Source organism: Rhipicephalus sanguineus, chromosome 2 (genome assembly GCF_013339695.2).
Source record: "Rhipicephalus sanguineus isolate Rsan-2018 chromosome 2, BIME_Rsan_1.4, whole genome shotgun sequence".
NCBI classification, from domain to species: domain Eukaryota; kingdom Metazoa; phylum Arthropoda; class Arachnida; order Ixodida; family Ixodidae; genus Rhipicephalus; species Rhipicephalus sanguineus.
Window position 1 is genome coordinate 36,937,029 of NC_051177.1, and position 19,667 is coordinate 36,956,695.

Sequence of the window (19,667 nt, forward strand, 5' to 3'; positions counted from 1 at the left end):
AGGGGAAATAAATTATTATATTATTATTATTATTATTATTATTATTATTATTATTATTATATTATTATTATTATTATTATTATTATTATTATTATTACATCATCATCGTCATCAGACTGAGGTTAACAAGATTTGCCAAGTTTTGACTCCAGCTTTACACATTTCATAAGAAACACAGAGAAATAAACAAACATTGGCAGTTTAGCCTTGATAGGTTTGTAATGAACCAATCTCCTCAGCAAGAGCGACTCGCATAAACGGACGGTGTCATCATTTCAAATGATGGCTTTTAACATTGTCACAATAAATAAAAACATATTGAAATCCTTGTTTCAAAAAAGCACCCTTACTTGAATAATATGGTCGAAGTGTTGGGACAGTATTCGACTTGGATGTATTCCGGGAAACAGCTTGGCTCGGTACGTTTGCATAAACAGCTATGTACAAACGAAAGAAAAAGAACACGATGCTGTAAGTCCAGAGGATTTTTTATTATAGTTACGTTACAGCCTGGTGCAAGAGGAACATCGTAAGCTAACAAAGTACAAAGAATTACACAGTGTCGATACTGTGAGATAAATAAAGAGGTTTTTTTATAGAAAGTTAATGTTTTGAAATGCCAAAAAGGGAGTTTATACTAAACAAGAATTTCAGTACAAAGTGAGTAGATGCAAGGAGGTGCCACAGTCTGCAAGTGCCCGACTTTGAAGCACTTGACCTTCCGCAGCGTGAATATCAGTCACACAAGTTGTAATAAACACACAACATCGAGGTGCTGCAACAGCAATATGAAATAAAAGGGTGGTCAAACTCAAATTCTAAGTATGGTCATCAATTCTTGCTGCAGTTAAATGAAAATACACATTCAAAGGCCTGCCTTTACGATAAGAGGCTAACAAGTATGTAGCAATGCTTACTTGAAGGTTGCAGCTGAAGCCATCCATGCCAGGCATGACCTCTGTGTTGCACATGGCAAATCCTTCAGGCATATGCGGCTCTCTCAAAATATTCACAGCATCCTCGGTATCATCCAACTGCACATGCATAAGAGGCAAGAGACTATTGTAGAAAGAGTAAACTACCGAGATTAAAAGGCCAAGGTGTTAACTAAATGAGCATTCCGGCTAAGCAGCTTAGGCTGTTCAGTGCAGCAAAACAAAGTGAATAAAATGAGAAGCAACGTGCAATTTTTAATGCGCTGTAAAAGTTGAAACAGGGTTGTTAAGGACAGGGTAATTCGGTCATAAGTGTTGATTCAGATTAGGGTGCTCTTACGGTGATTCGTTTCTCACTGAATGTTTTTTTTTCTACAACACTGCCCTGCCAGTCAGATATGTCCAGAGTTTCTAACGATAAGAACAGAAAATAATATATGCCGGTCTGTTCTGGGACAGTGAGATTATTCATGAAAAGCTCAGATGTGAACAAATGCCATCAAACACGAACTGCCATTGCAATAACCTCCTTATAGTGATACGTGGAGAAATGATTTATCACACCCAAAGAACCTGAGTCTTTTGCACAGTTAACTTGTTGGTGATGTGGAAGCTGCAGATGATGTATGAAATACATGCAATACATGGCATTTGCTCAGGGAAAGATGGAAGCTTGAAGGAACGAAAAATTCGTCAACACGAGGTGTCGCTGGAGCCAGCTCCAGCGACACCCTGTGTTGACAAATTTTTCATCCATGCGTGATATTAAATACTAAGTTGCTGTGAATGAGTCTTCATAAGGAGGTGTTCATCAATATTTGGTATGCCTTGCGTCAAGCTGTTTTTGTGCTAAACCAACACCACTTTGAAGCATCTAGCAATGATTGTCAGCTTTTGGACAAATTTATTTGCTTCATGACATTAACCTCAGTAGGAGTAATTACTGTTTATCACAAGAATGCATGACATGTCGGTAATTTTGACAACTTAAATTGTCAACATGATTAGACCACAAAAAAGAAAGCCTTTAGGCAAAGGCGAAAAAATGTGATGCATGAACAGAAAGGGCGCACCTCCACAACACAGGCATCGTATTTTCCTGTGTGGCTTTTGTCAAAAGTGACCCGTTCATCATCGCTGGTATCAGAGTCACCCGTGGATTTGCCGTTCTGTTTCGATGCTGTTTGATCCTGTGGAAATTCGCAAAGAATAAACAGATATGAAAATAGTACAAGCACAGGCACTCAAGCATAATGCAACGAAAAATCATTACAAATATGTTTTTTTTTTTCATACACAACATCTTTAACAGAAATGTTATAAATGCAAAGAATTAAGTCGCATAAGCCACCTGGCAGGGGTAAAATTATCGAACCTCAACTGTTGCAGACAATATTGGCGCACACATCTAATTAAACAGTAATATTTTGAAGAAAAAGAAAAAAAGAAGAAGGATTAGCTAAGCATCTCATTAACATTTCTTTTTACCATCAAATACCCTAGCGTGTCCCAAGGAGTGATGAATTACATACAACAAAAATGACATCACATACCTATCATTCGATTCCTATAAGCATGTTTTCTCAAGAAGCTACGAGTAAGCAAGCACTCGTGACATGGCATTCGGTTAGACGGTACACCTCATTTGGCTGGATAAACATTTAAATCATTGTGCCTCACAATTCAAGAAACACTAAGGGTGTTGTTCTATTAATCACTTTTTGATAAATAAACTATCAGCGAGACAGCTTACCGTTGATCAGGCATGTCTGATAAAGAGCTGTGACGTACCTGACGACGACTAAGTAGCTTTGGAATGGGTAAAGAAGGCAGTGGTATTGCTGTGAGGTAAGCACCAGTTCCAGTCTGAAAGATGGACATTGTGTTTATCCTTACAGCACATTATAAAGATTCACATGCATGGCTCACATGCAGCTACAGTATATAGTCAACAACATGCAGATATAAATACTATGTCAAACTTGTAAAGGCACCTTATACACCATGAAGAATACAATAAAGAAGCGAGCCATAAACAAGAGATGGTAATAATTAAACAATAAAGAGAATAAATGCTGCTTTTCCTTACTGTTGCTTAGAAACTGCAGTATTTATTCTGCTTCTGCACCTGCTACAGTTGACTGCCTATATCAAGTTATATACAATTAACGTAGTTCACAATAGAAATAGACGAAACCTTAATGCCTCACGAAAACAATTCTCCCTTCCTACATCCTCATTGCCCTGCTTACACAGGTGCTATAAGCAAGTGGTATTTCAAATTCTTATATAATATTACATATAAAATACGCATAGTTCACTAGCTGCAAGATACCAGAATTAAACTTGTGTTAGCCTGTGAGACCAAAAAAAAGCATGAGTGAGGCCAAGGCTGCCATCACACAAAACTCTTCCACTGATGCTTCTCATGCTCTTTCATTACATCAACCGTAACACAACTTATTTCCCTCATACAGTGCACAATGAGGAGAGAGCATTAATATGAAAATTTCTAGTCTGATCAGTTGGATAAGAACGGGACATGCACAAGCCCAACATGCAAATACGACGTATGCAGGGTAAGCTGCTATACTCACGGCTATTCCAGCTATAAGGCGCTCTCCAATGGCAACTTGCACTTTCAAGCCGAAAATACCATTCAGGTTCTTGAGCTGTCAGAGAGCAGATTGCAATTAGAATGACCATTAGATTACTAAGTGCAGCTAAAGTGCCAAAGGTGCAATAACAAATCTTAACATGCCCCTCAAAATATGCGGCTTCTTCGCAATAGTGCAGAGCAAAATGAATATGTAACACGTTAAAAGTGTGTGTGTGCCCTGTCGTGACACTCCCTCTTGACACTCTCAGTAGCCTTATGCTTACCTTTTAGTACCTCTGCATCGTCATCTACCTTCCCAGCAATGTCGGCAGTACATGACATGCTTGTTCCAGCTGAAGAATGTCCCCCATGCCCCATTTTCTTATGCCACTACTATTTGGCGGGATGCTTTAACTGTTACAAGAATCCAAGGCGCACCACAATGAAGTTCTTAACCACGTAGAAAGCATTCAGATAGTGTAGGTTTATAAGTGGCCGGCGTAACCCCGCACCCCTCCCTGCCCCACTGTCCTTTTCACCGCGAGTCCAACATATAGCTTCAATAGTTCTGTTGACGTTGTCATTGCAATTCAGGAGGTTGTGCGAAGTCAAAATTTTCCTGAATGACTCTAGAAATTCAATGTATTCACTCATTCACACCTAAACTAAAGGAGCACAAACTGCATGCTCAGTGGCTCTGTGTTCAATTCCATTGAAGCATCCATCTTTAGGCCATTTTCGCCTTTCACAGATTGCACTTTCAGGTGCCATTTTCGCCTTTCACAGATTGCCATTTGAAAGATGCCATTTTCACCTTTCACAGATTGGCAGTTTGACCCCTCCCCACAATCCCATCATCATGACACGTCAAAATCACCCTCGCCCCCACCCGACAGAAATACTGGGTCCACTTCTGATATTAAGATTCTCGTTTATGCTTGAAAGGCTTACATTCTGTATCAAAGCTCACTTGTTATTTCTCCCACAAGATTATGGTGCAAGCAGAATGATTAGCATGTAGCACACTTTTGGAACAAGAGCCCAATGAGTACATATATATATGCATAAACATTAAATTTTAGTGCTATACAATGAGTGCAGATGTGATCTACACAGAATTCATGTCTTCAAATTCATAAACTCTAACAAAGCCCCTTAGTGCTATGGCAATTGAACATCAAGTGCAGAAAAAGTTTAATAATATGTAACATGAGTACTATTAATTGTAAGGCAACGCTTACCTTAAGCTTAGTCTGTATTTGACGATGTAATTCAATCTCAAGGAATGGAAGACTCTGCAAAGTAGAAAAAAAAGATCAACTGGATTTAAATTTGAATCACGCTTGACATCCAGTCTATGTTTAGGGGTCAAAGCTGTGAAGATGAAACAATTCCATTTTTCTAATGTAAGAGCTTTTACAGGTAGTCTGCTGACCATTTCATGAAACTTTAAGTCTTGTAATGCATTTATATAACAGTTCTATAGCCCTTCTAAAACAGTGCAGGTATTAAAGTTTATTAACTCTGCATAAAATATAAATGACTTTGTTTAACACTGCACGACACCAGTGGCAACTTTCTTCAATATGAAAATTTGTTTGAAGGCCTAAGCAACTTCAATTTTCTCAGCTTTAAATGTCCAATTTTGAAAACTACAGGTTCACAAGAACAAGGATTATCATGCCATGGATCCAAACACTCACATCCTTGGAAACATGCACATGAATTTACGAGAAAACAATAATAAAGGGTGATTCTTTTACAACTGACCTATTTCATTGGGCTGTAGTATCATTACAAATTATCCTATTTTAATGCGGTTTATAGCAAAAGATTCAGGAAGGATTAAATTTTCATGTACCGTCTTGTTTTTTTATGTGCAACACCGAAAAAAAAAAGAAGTGACGAAAACCGTGACTTTCGTTGAAATTTCATAAAAGACGGATGCCGGGTGCGCGCAAACACGCATGCGTCAGGGCGGCATGGCGTGGCGCACGCGCAGTAGTATAGAGTGCTTGGTTTTCGTGTCAATGTAATGTGATGAAACTGCTGTCACCAACTTCTGCCACCGCTGGCTGACACGAATGCTGCGCCGGACTAGCCATCTCTCCTTGTATAGCATTTAGCAGTTTTCCTTATTTCTTATTTATTCTTTCTTTCCAGTGTTTTGCAAATCAAAAAATGGGATGCGCCATCAAATTTTCATCCTTCCTGAATGTTTTGACGCAAACCTCATTAAAATCGAATAACTTGTAACAAAACTACAGCCCAATGAAATACGTCAGTTCTAAAAGAATCACCCTGTAGTATGTGTGAAGTTTTATTTGTTCTTTACAGTATTCAAGCACATCAACTTCACAATTTTTGTCTTCAAGAGAATGAAGTTTTATTACAGCAAATTTTTCACAATTAACAAGATGCTACAGTCTGTGCTTTATATCTTTTTTTTATGGAAACTTGCACAACAAAAAGTGGTAACAGAAATATTTATATTCGTAACAAAAACAATGCCTTAAAAGTTAATCCTGCACAAGATTTGATGGAATGTAAAGCTTGAAAGGGACCGTGAAGTGAAGAAACCAGTGCCTAGCAATAGAATAACAAGCGTTTAAATATTTGTTACTGGAGACTAAGCCACTCACATCACTAATCTCTCGGGCATTTTGCTCCCCTTTGAGGTCCTTCTTGTTCCTGCATACTCTATAAAAAGTGTTACAGAAGCAAAAAAAAAGGAGTGTTAGCACTCAAAGCAAACCTCAATAAGCTTGACAACACTATGATTATGCATTTATGTGTATTACCCCATATGAAAAAGAGAGACAACACGCACTGTATTTCTTCGCTTTTTAGCCCACCCCAGTATGTAAGCCACACCTTTAATTTCTATCCAATGAATTTAAAAATAAAGAGATGTTATACCCCTGCCACACCGGCACAAGAAATGACATTCAGTAGTTAACACTTTGACACGGTATGTACACAATTGTGTAGACCACTTGTTTTTGTTATTTGTATCAACTAGTGGCTAAGAAAGAGCCAGATACATTGAGCTTTGGATGAAATGAACTTTCTGCATAATAAATTTGTCTTCATTTAACTCCATTTTGAGGTGTACTGTTGCATAGGATTACTTTGCTGAAGGCACTACCATGTTCGACGAGTCATTCGACGTGCCGCTTCCTGCAAGCCACATCTAAAGCATATATTTTCTTTGCTCAAAATTTACATAACCGAAAACGAATTTGCACTATATTTCTAGCTTGAGATTTAATTCTATTTATGCAAAAACAAAGCACGAATGACTTCAGAATAAATAGACATTTAATTACAATTTAATTGGGAATATTACTATAACACACATATATTACAGTATTTGACATTATTTTTGTTGCAATAGAATATTGAGTGCCTTGAAGTAACGCTGTAACACTCCTTTTTCTGCCTTTCTAGCGTCACGCCGCACATGCTACGTGACGCTAGAAAGGCAGGAAAAGAGTGTTCCACACTCACCGCCATAGCTGCGATCGGCGCTAACACTCCTAGGTTTAAATGCACATATATACCCTATAAAGCGAACGGGGAGACGACCACCGCTGCAGCTCAGTGGTAGAGCATCGGACGCGTTATTCGAAGGTTGCAGGTTCAGTCCCTGCCAGCGGCAAGTTATCTTTTCGTCCACTTTACTTTCTTCACATTTATATCCCAATTATTACAAATAACATCCCCTATACTTTCTTTGGCATTATTGTCTGTTAGTTCTCATTAATATTGTGTCTAACAAAGAAAAACGAGCTCTTAAAAGTCACCTTCTTTCCTTTATGCAGATAACCACGTAAGGCAACATACAGCTGCCACCATGTTCCATATTATAAGCATTATTTATGCACTTCATCATCTCATATGTACATACTCATCATCCCTGCTTGGGATTGAGCTGTGGGGCTCACACTCGAGACAATAAAGAAGAGTCTTGAGAGTTCTAAACATTGCTCTGAGTTCCTCAGGACTGAAATAAAGTTCTTGTCATGGCATGTCTAAACGTTGCTGCACAGTACTGGCAGTACACGGTCATAGAGCCATACTCAAAAGGCAAAATTTGCATGCTACTTGGCTTGCATCATGTGCTAAACTGTTCTTAAGCTTTTAGAGTGGGTTATACAAAAGATAACAAGGTACAACATGGTAGCTGTAACATTTGCATGGGTGGAATAGCCAAATTAGGATTTGGAGCAATTTTTGGAGCAGCAAAATGTTGCTTTTGGAGCACTAAAATCCATATTTGGAGCAGGTTATGGGAAAAAAACTGCGCAGTTTTTAGCCCGAAATCCAAATTTGGAGCATTACAACAAATAAGACTTACTTTTAGAAAAGATAAATATATCTGCAAACTATTTAACATCAGCTAACTCGGGCACAGTGCACGTGAGTACTGCTATTTCAATAAATAGCAGTCTGTTGAACCACCGGACAATGCAAACAATGTCGAAGTCCACATTACCACTTGCAGAGCCTGTCAAACGATTTGACAGGCGCTGAATATGCTATTGTGAATCTGCTAATCTGGCGACCTCGAAATTCGGGAGATTCGTAAAGCAGGAGCGAAAGGGAGTGGCGAAAAAAGAAAAGTGGTGCACGTTTTTGTTTATTGTTTCTCAGGGCCGCAGAAATGTCATACACTGCTCTGAATGATTGCCAGTAATTTTTTAGATATCAGCAATCATACTAGCACTCGTTATTATATGGTGCTTGCGCACATAAGTAATTAAGGAACAAAATGTGCTGTCACCCAGGACAGCGAGTACAGTAGAACCCCGCTGATACGTTTTTGAAGGGACCGTAGGAAATAAACTTAAGAGACGGGAAACGTAAGAGCCGAAAAACAGGAAAAACGGCAAAATATTTAGTGGTACAAAATTTTATTTCAATTCTTACGAGCAGCACGAAAATTGGCGTGCTCAGCCGCGATCTAGTCGATGGATAGAAACGCGGAGCTTAGGACGGCCTTATCCACAGAAATGTAATCAACGTATGTGATTTTTTTAACACCAACAGCTGTAGGTATGAAAGAACTAAGCACACGCAATCACGACCGGCGCGGCGAGTCCGACCGCGAACCGCACGCACGACCATGCGAGCTCTAACCAGCTCGAACTCCTCCCGTTCTCCGACAAATAACGACGATGATGAGTCTACGCCAACGCGATGGCAGAAGTGAATGCCAATCTCGAAGGCCTTGCTTCCGCAAGCAATTACGTCATACACGCCATGTTTGTGCAATGCAAATCTCAGAGGCTATGATTTTGTCAATAGTAAATGCCAATCTCGAAGGCCTTGCTTTCGCGAGCAGTTACGTCATAGACGCCATCTTTGCAATTTGAATCTCGAAGGCCATGCTTTTGTTTGCATCAATTGAAAGATTCTGTTGCTTGAGCCTCTCATGCGGCTAATATTACGGTCAAACGAGGCCAAGCTGCGTGAAAATGCACCATGGCCGCTCTCTTTGGTAGTCACTCGGTCGGCTCCGGGCGCACTTCGCAACGTATCATACGGGAACGGTCCGACAGTTACGACGTAACAGCGGGGTTCCCAATACATTGTATCCTATGGGAGCTATGCCGGGACCGGCGGAAAACGACGTAACAGCCGGGAAAACGCAGCAGTGAGGAACGTAACAGCGGGGTTCTACTGTACTAGTAGCCCCTTCTAAATCATAGTACGCTTTTCCGCAGAGCAAAAGTGTACTATGGCAAAAGTGGCTTAAAGGGGTCATGAACCACTTTTCCAAGTAATGATCTAATGACCTTAGTATCGGAGTTTACTGCCTCCCGAATCGATTGCCGCAAAAATTTCTCGAATCCGTCAAGAATCAGCGGAGTTATGGGGGTTTGGCGCACGCTCTCAGCGCTTTCTCTCTTTTCTCGTGCCGACGAGCGCACTGGAAGCTAGACAGGGAGGGATGGAAACGGGGGTAAGAAGTTACGTCAGCGCGCGTCATGAAATGCGATCACTCTCCCGCTGTGATTCGCATGCCCGAATGCAGCTACCGTGTAAAGTTAGCAGACTGAGGAGTGCGGCGCGGGCAAGTGGCGGCACCCCGTGGCAGAAAGCGCATCTCATCCGGCTATCGGATAAGCATGCTACGTCTCCGCGACGTCAACGTGCAAACGCCCCGCCCACCGATGGGAGTGAGAACCGGCCTCTGTTTGAAAAGAGGGCGCCTGAGGAAACGGCAACTTTGCGCTCCACTTGTGGCCTTTGAGCGGCGCGCACGACTGTGATATTTTGCAGAGCAGTTCATAGCCTTGTCAGCTTTCCGCAGGTTGTGTTTTTTCAACAAGCCCAAGGGGCGCTTCATGACCCCTTCAAGAAGCGTTCTGCATGTGATACTAGGACAAGACCAGGAAATTTTAGAACCGCTGTCCTTTTTTTCTTTTCTTTCGCGGTGAGGTTAGGGTATAGTGAAGTACTAGTTAGGGTTATGGTCTGCACGTCTGGATTGGATTGGATGATGATGCGCAAACTGCAGGTGATTAACACATTCTCCAGTTCTTGCTAAAATTAGCGGTACTGAGAAAATTATGACACTGATCGGGTATTTTGGCACGGCATGGAGCAATTTCAACAAACTTCACGATTTTGGCTCCGCTTGGCGCAAAAATAAGGAATTGTATAAAATTGGCGCAATTGGCGCAGCTGTTGCACCCCTGCATTTGCATAACACCCTACTCCCCCATATGTCTTCTGTGTGCCAAACGAGTGGTCACAGTTGTACCAAACATGAAAGGGAGGCCTAATAGAATTAGAACCAGAATCAGTTCATTAAGATCGGTAACAAGGTAAGAATCTCGAGCGAATAATTACAGTAAGTGCCAATGGCACAGAACACGACAACACCAACTAGAACAGGTTAAGGGGGGACCCTGCTTCGGAGACATATTTCTTTGTTTATGAGTAAATCTTTATGAAACTTTCGCAGCTTGTGTATTTTTATGTCCTGATTTCAAATATGCAATTATTTTTCTAGTACACTATGCTGTTTTCAAAATATAATATATTTCATGTATATTGTTGGGAGCAAGATTTATTTATAAATTATGAGAGTTATAAAGCATATCAGCATATCACAATAATCTGGAATGAATACTGTATGAAATAAAACAAGAATGGATGTTCTAGGCCCATTTGAACAAAAGTTATGGGACGTTGGACACTTGGCAAGTGAGCGATGACGAGCTCAGTCAAACTGGAATCAAGCTGGGAATGTTCAACATACCATAACTTTTGTTCAAATGGGCCTGGAACATCCATTCTTGTTTTATTGCATACAGTATTCATTCCAGGTTATTGTGATATGCTGATTTGCTTGTTAACTCTTACAGTTCAGAAATAAAGCCTGCTCCTAACAATACACAAACTATTTAATAGTTTCAAAACTACATATTGGATTAAAACAATAATTTCATGTTTGAAATCAGCACAGAAAAATGCATAAGCTGTGAAAGTTTCATAATGATATGCTCAAAAACAAGAAACATGTTTCAGAAGCAGGGTCTCCCCTTAATTAGACTGAATAGTGAATGTAAATGTCAAGTGCTTCATTTGCCCCTTGTGTTTCCAATCAATTCTAAAACCACTTAATTAAATTGAAACTTTTAAGTTGAAAGCCTTGCCTGACAATTGGGCATACAAATCTATCTAGAAGTTGGCTTTCCTGGCTTGGGTGCCTAATGACTAGGTTTGTTGTGGTGCATGGTTTTACACATGTCAGATCTTTTCACAGGTCTGTAATTATAGAGGTACAAAAGATACTGGGACCACACATTCTTGCAGGTAACAATATTCATGACCAAGCTTGTCAGGCTCATTTAATCTTTTTAATTAGGTGAACGGAAAGAGACTTGCCTTGCCTGGATGAGGCAGCTCTTGCCTACAATAGGCATACCAGCGGGCGGCTCGATCGTCGTGAAGAGAACATCAGGCACCTTGGCACGTCTGTTGTGCAGAAAGTAATGAAACAATGAATAATAATTAAAGATGCGCTTGGTATCTCTGCTGCAATATACTAAGGTAACAGCATATCCAGACTGTCACACAAACTCGACACATACATTTATAGTGGCATGCACATTTCAATTTTTTTCTAACAACTTAGTGTGAACAACACACTGGTCGATTCTCAGACTAAACAAATGCTCACATGATAGAGTGGCTATTGAAGTATTTCAAAAAGCTTTGACATGTTAAAGATGCTAAATCCAGCCAAAACAATTCGTATCAGCAAGACATTTCTTACAGCTCTAAACAAAGTGCACGGTGCAAAAACTCACTTGCGGCACAGCCACACACAGTATGTAGTAGCATTACGGTTTTCAGTGTGTGACAGACAAAAGTAAATACGAAAGAAATGCCGTTTCAGACGCACTATGGTAAACAGGCTTACCTGCAGACACCGCATTTAACTAGCTGAGCTTGAAAAGGAACGCTTGCTTCATTGTAAGGAATGTGGCATAGCCGGCAGTCCAGCTTGCTCGTTGCATCATCAAGGCTGAAATAACATGTGCACAGTGAATGACATGCCTGTACTAAATGTACTAGAATGACATGCCTGCCTGTAAAACAAGATTTTACGTAACTTTCCGTCAGATCACTCAAGTATAGCGAGTTTCAACAGGACCACTAAGGATGACACGGGAAATGGAAAGACACCTACGGTTCCTAATAAGGAAGGATGCCCACTTATACAAAGTTCGAACAGCGCGACCGGATGCAGACAGAGTAGGACACGCACACACACACACAGCGCTGACTTTTAACTGGAAATTAGGGGTGTGCGAATATTCGAGTTTCGAATTCGAATCGAATAGTACCTAATCGAATAATTCAATTTGACTTTCGAATAGCTAGTATTCGAAGTTTCGAATAATTCGACAGTACGAATATCTAAAACGCAACAAAGGCCAATGGTGCAACTTGGTTAGGGTGCGGTGGCAAAACGTAACGCTAACGTCGTTACAGTAGGCCTTTCGTTAAAACTTTCACTGACATCCTGGTTGAAAAGAAAGCGCATGTTGATCTTAAAGAAGATTATTTCCTAAGGTACAAATTTTGGCCGGTTGGTACATGTTCAACAATACGAGAAACAGCGTGAAACACAGGACAGTGAGTTGAGATGGACCCAGCGCTGACTTACAACCAAGGTTTTATTCCGTACATGGGGGTATATATAGCACACGCAACATGAAAGGAAGGAAAGGAGAACAGTTACGTGGAACTTTGTTCACGAATTCTATGAATTCTATTCGTGCGTGTGATAAAGACACGCCAAAAAGTTTGCTGAATGCTGTCACAACGCGGTATACGAAATCCCCCTCTCGTGCGGTCGCTGCTTGTCACATATAGGAGGTGACAAAGAAAATGTGATAGAAGAAGAGGAAGACGTCAAGTGTAGCCTGACGTATAACCGCACGACTAGAAGAAGAGAAAAATGAAGAAGAAGATATACACAGCTGAAAATTTTGAAATTATTATGGGTACCTGGCCATTGTGGATTGGAAATAAATGAAATGGCCGACACACTAGCGAGAGCGGCATTGAACGGTCCAATAATTTCGGTCCTTCCTGTAGTAGCCAGCATAACTGCGATTAGGTATACGAAATTTTTCCTTCGAGCAGACGCCATAGAATCAACAACTTCATGGACAGAATTTAGACATTTAAAATTTCCATGGAAAATCCAGTGGTGTCAAACTAGACAATTAGAAGTATTATTAACTAGATTACGATGCCGAGTGCCCCTGTTGAATCTCTATGCACACAGGGCTGGTCTGGCAATATCTCCCCTCTGTCACTTTTGTTCAGAAATCGAATCAATAGAGCATTATTTTTTATCGTGTCGCCGTTATATATTACAAAGAAAAAGACTTCTTGAAACTCATTGTGCTAAGCTGGGGATAATTTTAACAATAGACGCTATTCTCACCTTCGGTGCTTCGGATTTGGGCGTCAGCCACAGGAATGTTTTTGATGCTGTAATTGCTTTCCTTCAGGAAACAAAACGAATGTGTTTTTAAGTCTGGGCTGAATGTACAAATAATTATTGCACTAGTAGTTCTTTTTATGTTTGCTTGTCTGTTGTGTTAACTTAGTAGTTTTATATCTTCATATCTACAATTCTTGGCCAATCCCCCAATGTGGGTATGAGCCATGTGTAGAGGCACACCATCATCATCATCAAAAAGAGAAGGTGACGTGGGCATAGGGGCCCTGGGTGTTCGATCGTGAGCGCGTGAGGCGGGCACGAGCGTCGCCGGCTTTTGCTCCGGGCACTCTGGCTCACTTTGTTCTACGGCATCGCACCGTAGTCTCGTGCTCCATCGCTCTACGGCATCGCACCGTAGTCACCGGCCGCTCAACGACACATCCTAGGAACTGGATGGCCGTCACGAACACCTGCAGCGGCCAGGGAGCATCATCGGCTTATGTCCCGAGCGCTTCGTCCTACGGCACCACTCCGTAGGCCTCGCCTGAGCCAGACCTGTTCCCGCGAAACGCTGGCCAGCTCAAGTACCTGCGACGCACAGGTCACTGAACTCCAAGCCTCCCAGCTTCAACCAACGCCAGCTCGCGTTCTGCAACCGGCCAAGCCTGCGGCATCGACTCGAACACCGACGTTAAGCCAGTGTCCCCGACAACACATCGCCTCATCGTGCATTGGCACAGAACGCCGTGAGTTGTTTCAGCGAAGAATGCTTCGTACTGTATAGATGTTTGTTTCCTTCACTTGTTCATTGTGTGATCGCTTTGTTTAGCGCTGGTTTTATTTAGTGTGTGCACCTTTTTCATGTTTTTCCTTTAGTGTGTAATTAAAATCAGTGTGTCTAACGCTCTCGCCTCGTCCGTTCCTTCTGGCCGACTGTTGTCCGGAGATCCGTGACAAAAATAAGTGGCGAGCCTGCCAGGATCCTTTTTCTTATTTTTTGTTGTAGATCGCACGGATTTCGGTGAGGCGGAAAGGATGGACTTGACAAAGATTTTAGAGTTGGCAGTAAACCTTGGGTTGTCGGGTGAAGAAGCGGTAAGCCTCTATGATCGCGAGGAAAAGAGGCTGAGAGATGAGCGAGCTCAGATACAAGAGGAGAGGTGCAAAGAGGAGAAACGCGAAATCAGGAGGATTGAGCGCGAGAAGGAGTGTATCTTGCGGAAACAGCGAACTTTAGAGCGAGGTAGTGAGGGGAGCAGAGATGATAGGGGCTCCATAGCAGAGACAGAACCTCCAAGATCAACGCGAGTCTGTCCCAGAAAATTGAGGGCTCCTTTTGACAACAGACGAGATGACCTGGATGCATACTTGCACTGGTTTGAGCGGACAGCCTTAGGTCATGGTGTGGAGCGCATACTCAGTTTGGCAAAGACCACAGACGATAGACCAGAGATAGGAATTCCAAGGGTGGATTTCCTGCAGGAATGTGGAAGGCCTGATGTTAAGAGCTGGGATTCGGTAGAAGGAATGGCTAGAGACCATGGGAGCTGTATAAAAGGAAAGGGACTGGAATATAATATTAACAAAGAAGTGGAGTCAGATGCGGCTTGTAGATCCAGTAATGAGGTTGGTAGTGAACGGCGCGCCGCAAGATGGTGATCAGGGACCTCAAGAAACGGTCGCTGCTTTGACTGGCGTCGCAAAAATCGAGAGTAGCAGTTCGATGAAAGGAATGCATCTTGAAGAGAAAAGAACAGGGCATACGCAAGAGATAGTAGTACTAGAGAGCGTGAGATTCATTGGCTTGGCTGATACTCACGGTGTTGCTCAGTCAAAGCATTGTAGAAAGAAAACTGCCCCGAAAACTAATCACAGATACCCGAATGTCAAAAGAGATGCGCAAATGCCCAGCCGGGGACGTGAAGTTAGGACACATCCAAGAAGAGTTGTGTGGATGCGGCGTTCGATGATTGAGAGAAGGAATAAGAGCAAGGATTGTAGCGGCCGTTTGCAACAGCACGCAGTAAGGAAACACCGAAAAAAGTCGCGTAAGGTCCGAAAGAGAAAACTTAAGCTTGAACGCTTATATTGGTTGGCATGCACTAAAGGAATTGTGATGATGTAATTAGCCTGTACACAGAGCAAACCTAGTTCGGTGTTGACTTAACCAATGTGTGCTTACAAAGTTATTTTGAACAATGCAAACTGTGAGTGATTCTAGTGTTTTGGTGAAGTGTCCCTGAAACTGCTCAGTGATAAGTTTAGTAGGAGTGTGGTGGTGTTCTAGTGTTAGCTCAAGACAGATCGTGGAAAAGATCGGATTGTTACTCGGGTGAAGATACCGGAGGTTTGAAGCAGTTTTCTTCCGGAGAAAACTCTTGAAGAAGAGGGCCATTGTCACATATAGGAGGTGACAAAGAAAATGTGATAGAAGAAGAGGAAGACGTCAAGCGTAGCCTGACGTATAACCGCACGACTAGAAGAAGAGAAAAATGAAGGAGAAGATATAAAAAGAGAAGATGACGTGGGCATAGGGGCCCTGGGTGTTCGATCGTGAGCGCGTGAGGCGGGCACGAGCGTTGCCGGCTTTTGCTCCGGGCGCTCCAGCTCCCTTTGTTCTACGGCATCGCACCGTAGTCACCGGCCGTTCAACGACACGTCCTAGGAATTGGATGGCCGTCACGAACATGTGCAGCAGCCAGGGAGCGTCATCGACTTGTGTCCCGAGCGCTTCATCCTACGGGACCGCTTCGTAGGCCTCGCCTGAGACAGCCCTGTTCCTGGGAAACGCTGGCCAGCTCAAGTACCTGCAACGCACAGGTCACTGAGCTCCAAGCCTCCCAGCTTCAACCACAATGCCAGCTCGCGTTCTGCAACCGGTCGAGCCTGCAGCATCAGCTCGAACACCGACGTTAAGCCAGTGTCCCCGACAACGCCTCGCCTCATCGTGCATCGGCACAGAACGCGGTGAGTTGTTTGAGCGAAGAACGCTTCGCACTGTATAGATGTTTGTTTCCTTCACTTGTTCGTTGTGTGATCGCTTTGTTTAGCACTGGTTTTATTTATGTTGAATTCCAATGGCAGAGTTGGAGCAGCCGATGGACTCCGCGAGCGAGCACTCGACTCTGGCGTAGAGCGACGCCTCCAAATCCGTGATTGGAATACAATTCGCGCCGCCGGAGCAAGCATGGGAGCAAGAAGGAAACGGAAGTGCTTGAGTTGCCCAGAATACCTTGCGTGTAGTTATTCCATTCCGCTAATTCCGCTGTCGAATTCCCACTCGTACGCGGCAGTTTCAGCGTCGCTGTCACTATCCGATGAATCGCTCGTGCAGAAACTGGAGTTTTCTGACTCGGAGCTGTCGCTATCGATCAGCAGAAGCAATGCTGCACGATTTGCCCAGACACCCATGTTGTCCGCCATTACTGTCAAAACACGTGACAGCGGCAGCGCCCCCAAGCAGGCAAACGTGTTAAAGGAAGTACGTCAGGCCGAGTTCCGGTCGACTCCGCCGATTTTGGCGGAGCAACTTTTCCTGCTCCACGGAGTGACTCCCGCTCTGAATCCACTCCGACTCTCCCATTGGAACGCTTGACTCCCGCCCTCACTCTGCCATTGGAACACACTTGCTCCAAAAGGAGCAGAAAAGCTTGCTCCGACTCCGCCATTGGAATTCAACATTAGTCTGCACACCTTTTTCATGTTTTTCCTTTAGTGTGTAATTAAAACCAGTGTGTCTAACGCTCTCGCCTCGTCCGTTCCTCCTGGCCGACTGTTGTCCGGAGATCTGTGACACTGCTACATCGGCCAAACTGGCCTGTGTGTAAATGACCACCTCAGGGAACACCGCAATCTAATGCAGGGTTCTGTAGGCAGCCACCTAGCTGCGCACAGCTCCGTATGCGGCTGTCATGCAATGTTCGATCAATGTAAGATACTTTGGCAATACAGTGATCAACAAGCACGTGAGATTTATGAGGCGTTTTGCACTGACAAAAGAGGTGATATGTGCGTGAGTGTGCCTTCGTTAGCGCTCCTCACCAGGGAAATTGCCTATCTGTCTAGTGGATGATGCTTTTTTACATTTTTTTCAGAAGCTTTCATAGAATTCGTGAACAAAGTTCCACATCACTGTTCTCCTTTTCTTTTTTCATGTTGCGTGTGCTATATATACCCCCATGTACGGAATAAAACCTTGGTTGTAAGTCAGCGCTTGGTCCGTCTCATTCACTGTCCTGTGTTTCGCACTGTTTCTCGTATCGTTGAAGATTATGTCATTTCCACACGTACAAAAACACATGAGAAAACTGTCAAGCCCTTCACAACTTTAATCGTGAAACGAAGGCACGGACTTCTTGCGTAGTTCGCTCGCGTACACCGCAAGCGCCGTGAAACGTCCTGACTTTGGCTTGCGAAACCCTCGGTCATTGGCTTTGCATGTAAAAATTCGTTCACGCTGGGCAGTCGCCAGTGCCGCACCGAACTACTCGTTCAGAAACTTCTATCGTTTCGGCACACAGGTAAAATGCTGCTGTGAACAGGCGCCAGAAGATTTTGGGGCCCGGAGCACCCGTGGCGATGAAGCAGAACACTACCGTTGTCAGATGAGCCGTATTGGCGACCATAAGGAAAGAAAACTAGCCACCGTACCCCCATCTGTGAGGAGGTTTGGAGTGGCGCTGCTGACTGGAATGGCGGCTCTTCTATCAACATGCTTGCGCGCCCATAAAAACTGAAACAAAAGTCACTGTCGAACAAGTGCGTAATAAAACTGCCGGCACGCCGTAGCGTCCCTGATTTTTCCTTTGTCTCGCCATAACTGGCGGTACACATTTCGTGTAAATATACTATTCGATATTCGATTCGATATTCGGTATTTTCGGCCACTATTCGGCACTATTCGATTCGAATTTGATTCGAGATGAAATTTCACTATTCGCACACCCCTACTGGAAATGTTTATTTGCATATGCACGTGACACACATATACAGTCGAATCCACTTATAACGATCCCACATATAACGATCTATCGGTTATAACGACCATATTTGGGTGCACTTACGATTTTCCTATGCTAACCATTGAAGCTGCGTCCAGATATAGCGAACATTTTTCAAAGCCTCCTAATTTTACAACGAACACTTCAGACACGATCGCGGTAAAAATACGGCGCATACGAAGCGAAAAAAAGTTAAAACATGCCTTCTAAAGCGTGACAGGGGCGCGCGCTCGCGCGTGCTTCGCTCCAGTTTACTCGCGGCTGAGATACCCAGATCGGCGAGCACCGCATGCAGATTTCGGACGCTGCAAGCGACGTCGCTCACTTTCCAGGCGTTTCTTCAGTGGTAGAATGGCAGTGAGGAAAAAAAAAAAGTAGGCAGCATGAAGCCTTGCGGTCAGCTTTCGCACGGTAACCTTTCCTGACGCCGTTCGCTGCAGCTACGCCCGCCTACGATGAACCAGACAATGCCTTGGAACGCAAGAAGGCATAACCGCGATAACTTTCCATCGCAAAAAGGTTCACTGCGTCCCTAAACTCGTCGACGCCACAATGTGCCGCGAAAAGTCGTCCGTCTTTTCGGTAACGGCAGAGACCGGTCGATCGGTGATTACGACTTCCGCGCGATTGCGGTGATGCCTTCGCGGATAAGCATCAGACAAGAGCGAAGGCGAGGTGGCGGCCGTCGATGAACGTGTCATTATGCCTTATAGCCGACAACCTTATCACAGTCATCTGTAGATATATCTGCTCGGCTGCGCGTGTGGCGTACGCCGTACACTGCGGATTGACGGCGGTACGAGCGCGCCATGCTTAGCCATGCTGCCGTTCGCAAGTTCGCCGCCACCGCGTCGTGCGAGACCGCTTTAAAGTGCGCGTCGCTTTGTAGAAACGAAAGTAGCTCGCTGTTGTTGAGCGGCGCGGGCACCGAGAAACGTCGATGCACTGACAGCGAGCGTATACTGCGTGTTTGACTAGTAGGTGACAACTGAAGTTCGCCGCGCATCGACGCGTGCAGGGCCGCGAGAGCATCGCGGAGACGTAGAGTGCGCGTTGCTTGCAAAATGCGCTTTCGCCGCGTTGAACGAAGAGGCTGCAGTCGCCGCACCCGTGCACGGTCCGGAGTGAAGCAAGCACGAAGAACGTACAAACGC

The 19,667-nt window shown here is 43.6% G+C and overlaps 1 protein-coding gene across 2 annotated transcripts in view; it reads right to left on the reverse strand.

Annotated features, from left to right (window-relative positions):
• LOC119382748 (C2 domain-containing protein 5) overlaps positions 1 to 19,667 on the reverse strand; it is a 51,120-nt gene that overhangs the window by 8,725 nt on the left and 22,728 nt on the right. For both annotated transcript variants that reach the window (XM_037650579.2, XM_037650580.2), the window contains 9 exons: positions 11,975 to 12,079; positions 11,437 to 11,526; positions 6,177 to 6,234; positions 4,776 to 4,829; positions 3,533 to 3,607; positions 2,727 to 2,801; positions 2,009 to 2,125; positions 918 to 1,034; positions 351 to 437 (listed from right to left, as the gene is read on the reverse strand). In XM_037650579.2, the coding sequence (XP_037506507.1) occupies positions 351 to 437; positions 918 to 1,034; positions 2,009 to 2,125; positions 2,727 to 2,801; positions 3,533 to 3,607; positions 4,776 to 4,829; positions 6,177 to 6,234; positions 11,437 to 11,526; positions 11,975 to 12,079 (778 nt within the window). The remainder of the gene's footprint in view (positions 1 to 350; positions 438 to 917; positions 1,035 to 2,008; positions 2,126 to 2,726; positions 2,802 to 3,532; positions 3,608 to 4,775; positions 4,830 to 6,176; positions 6,235 to 11,436; positions 11,527 to 11,974; positions 12,080 to 19,667) is intronic.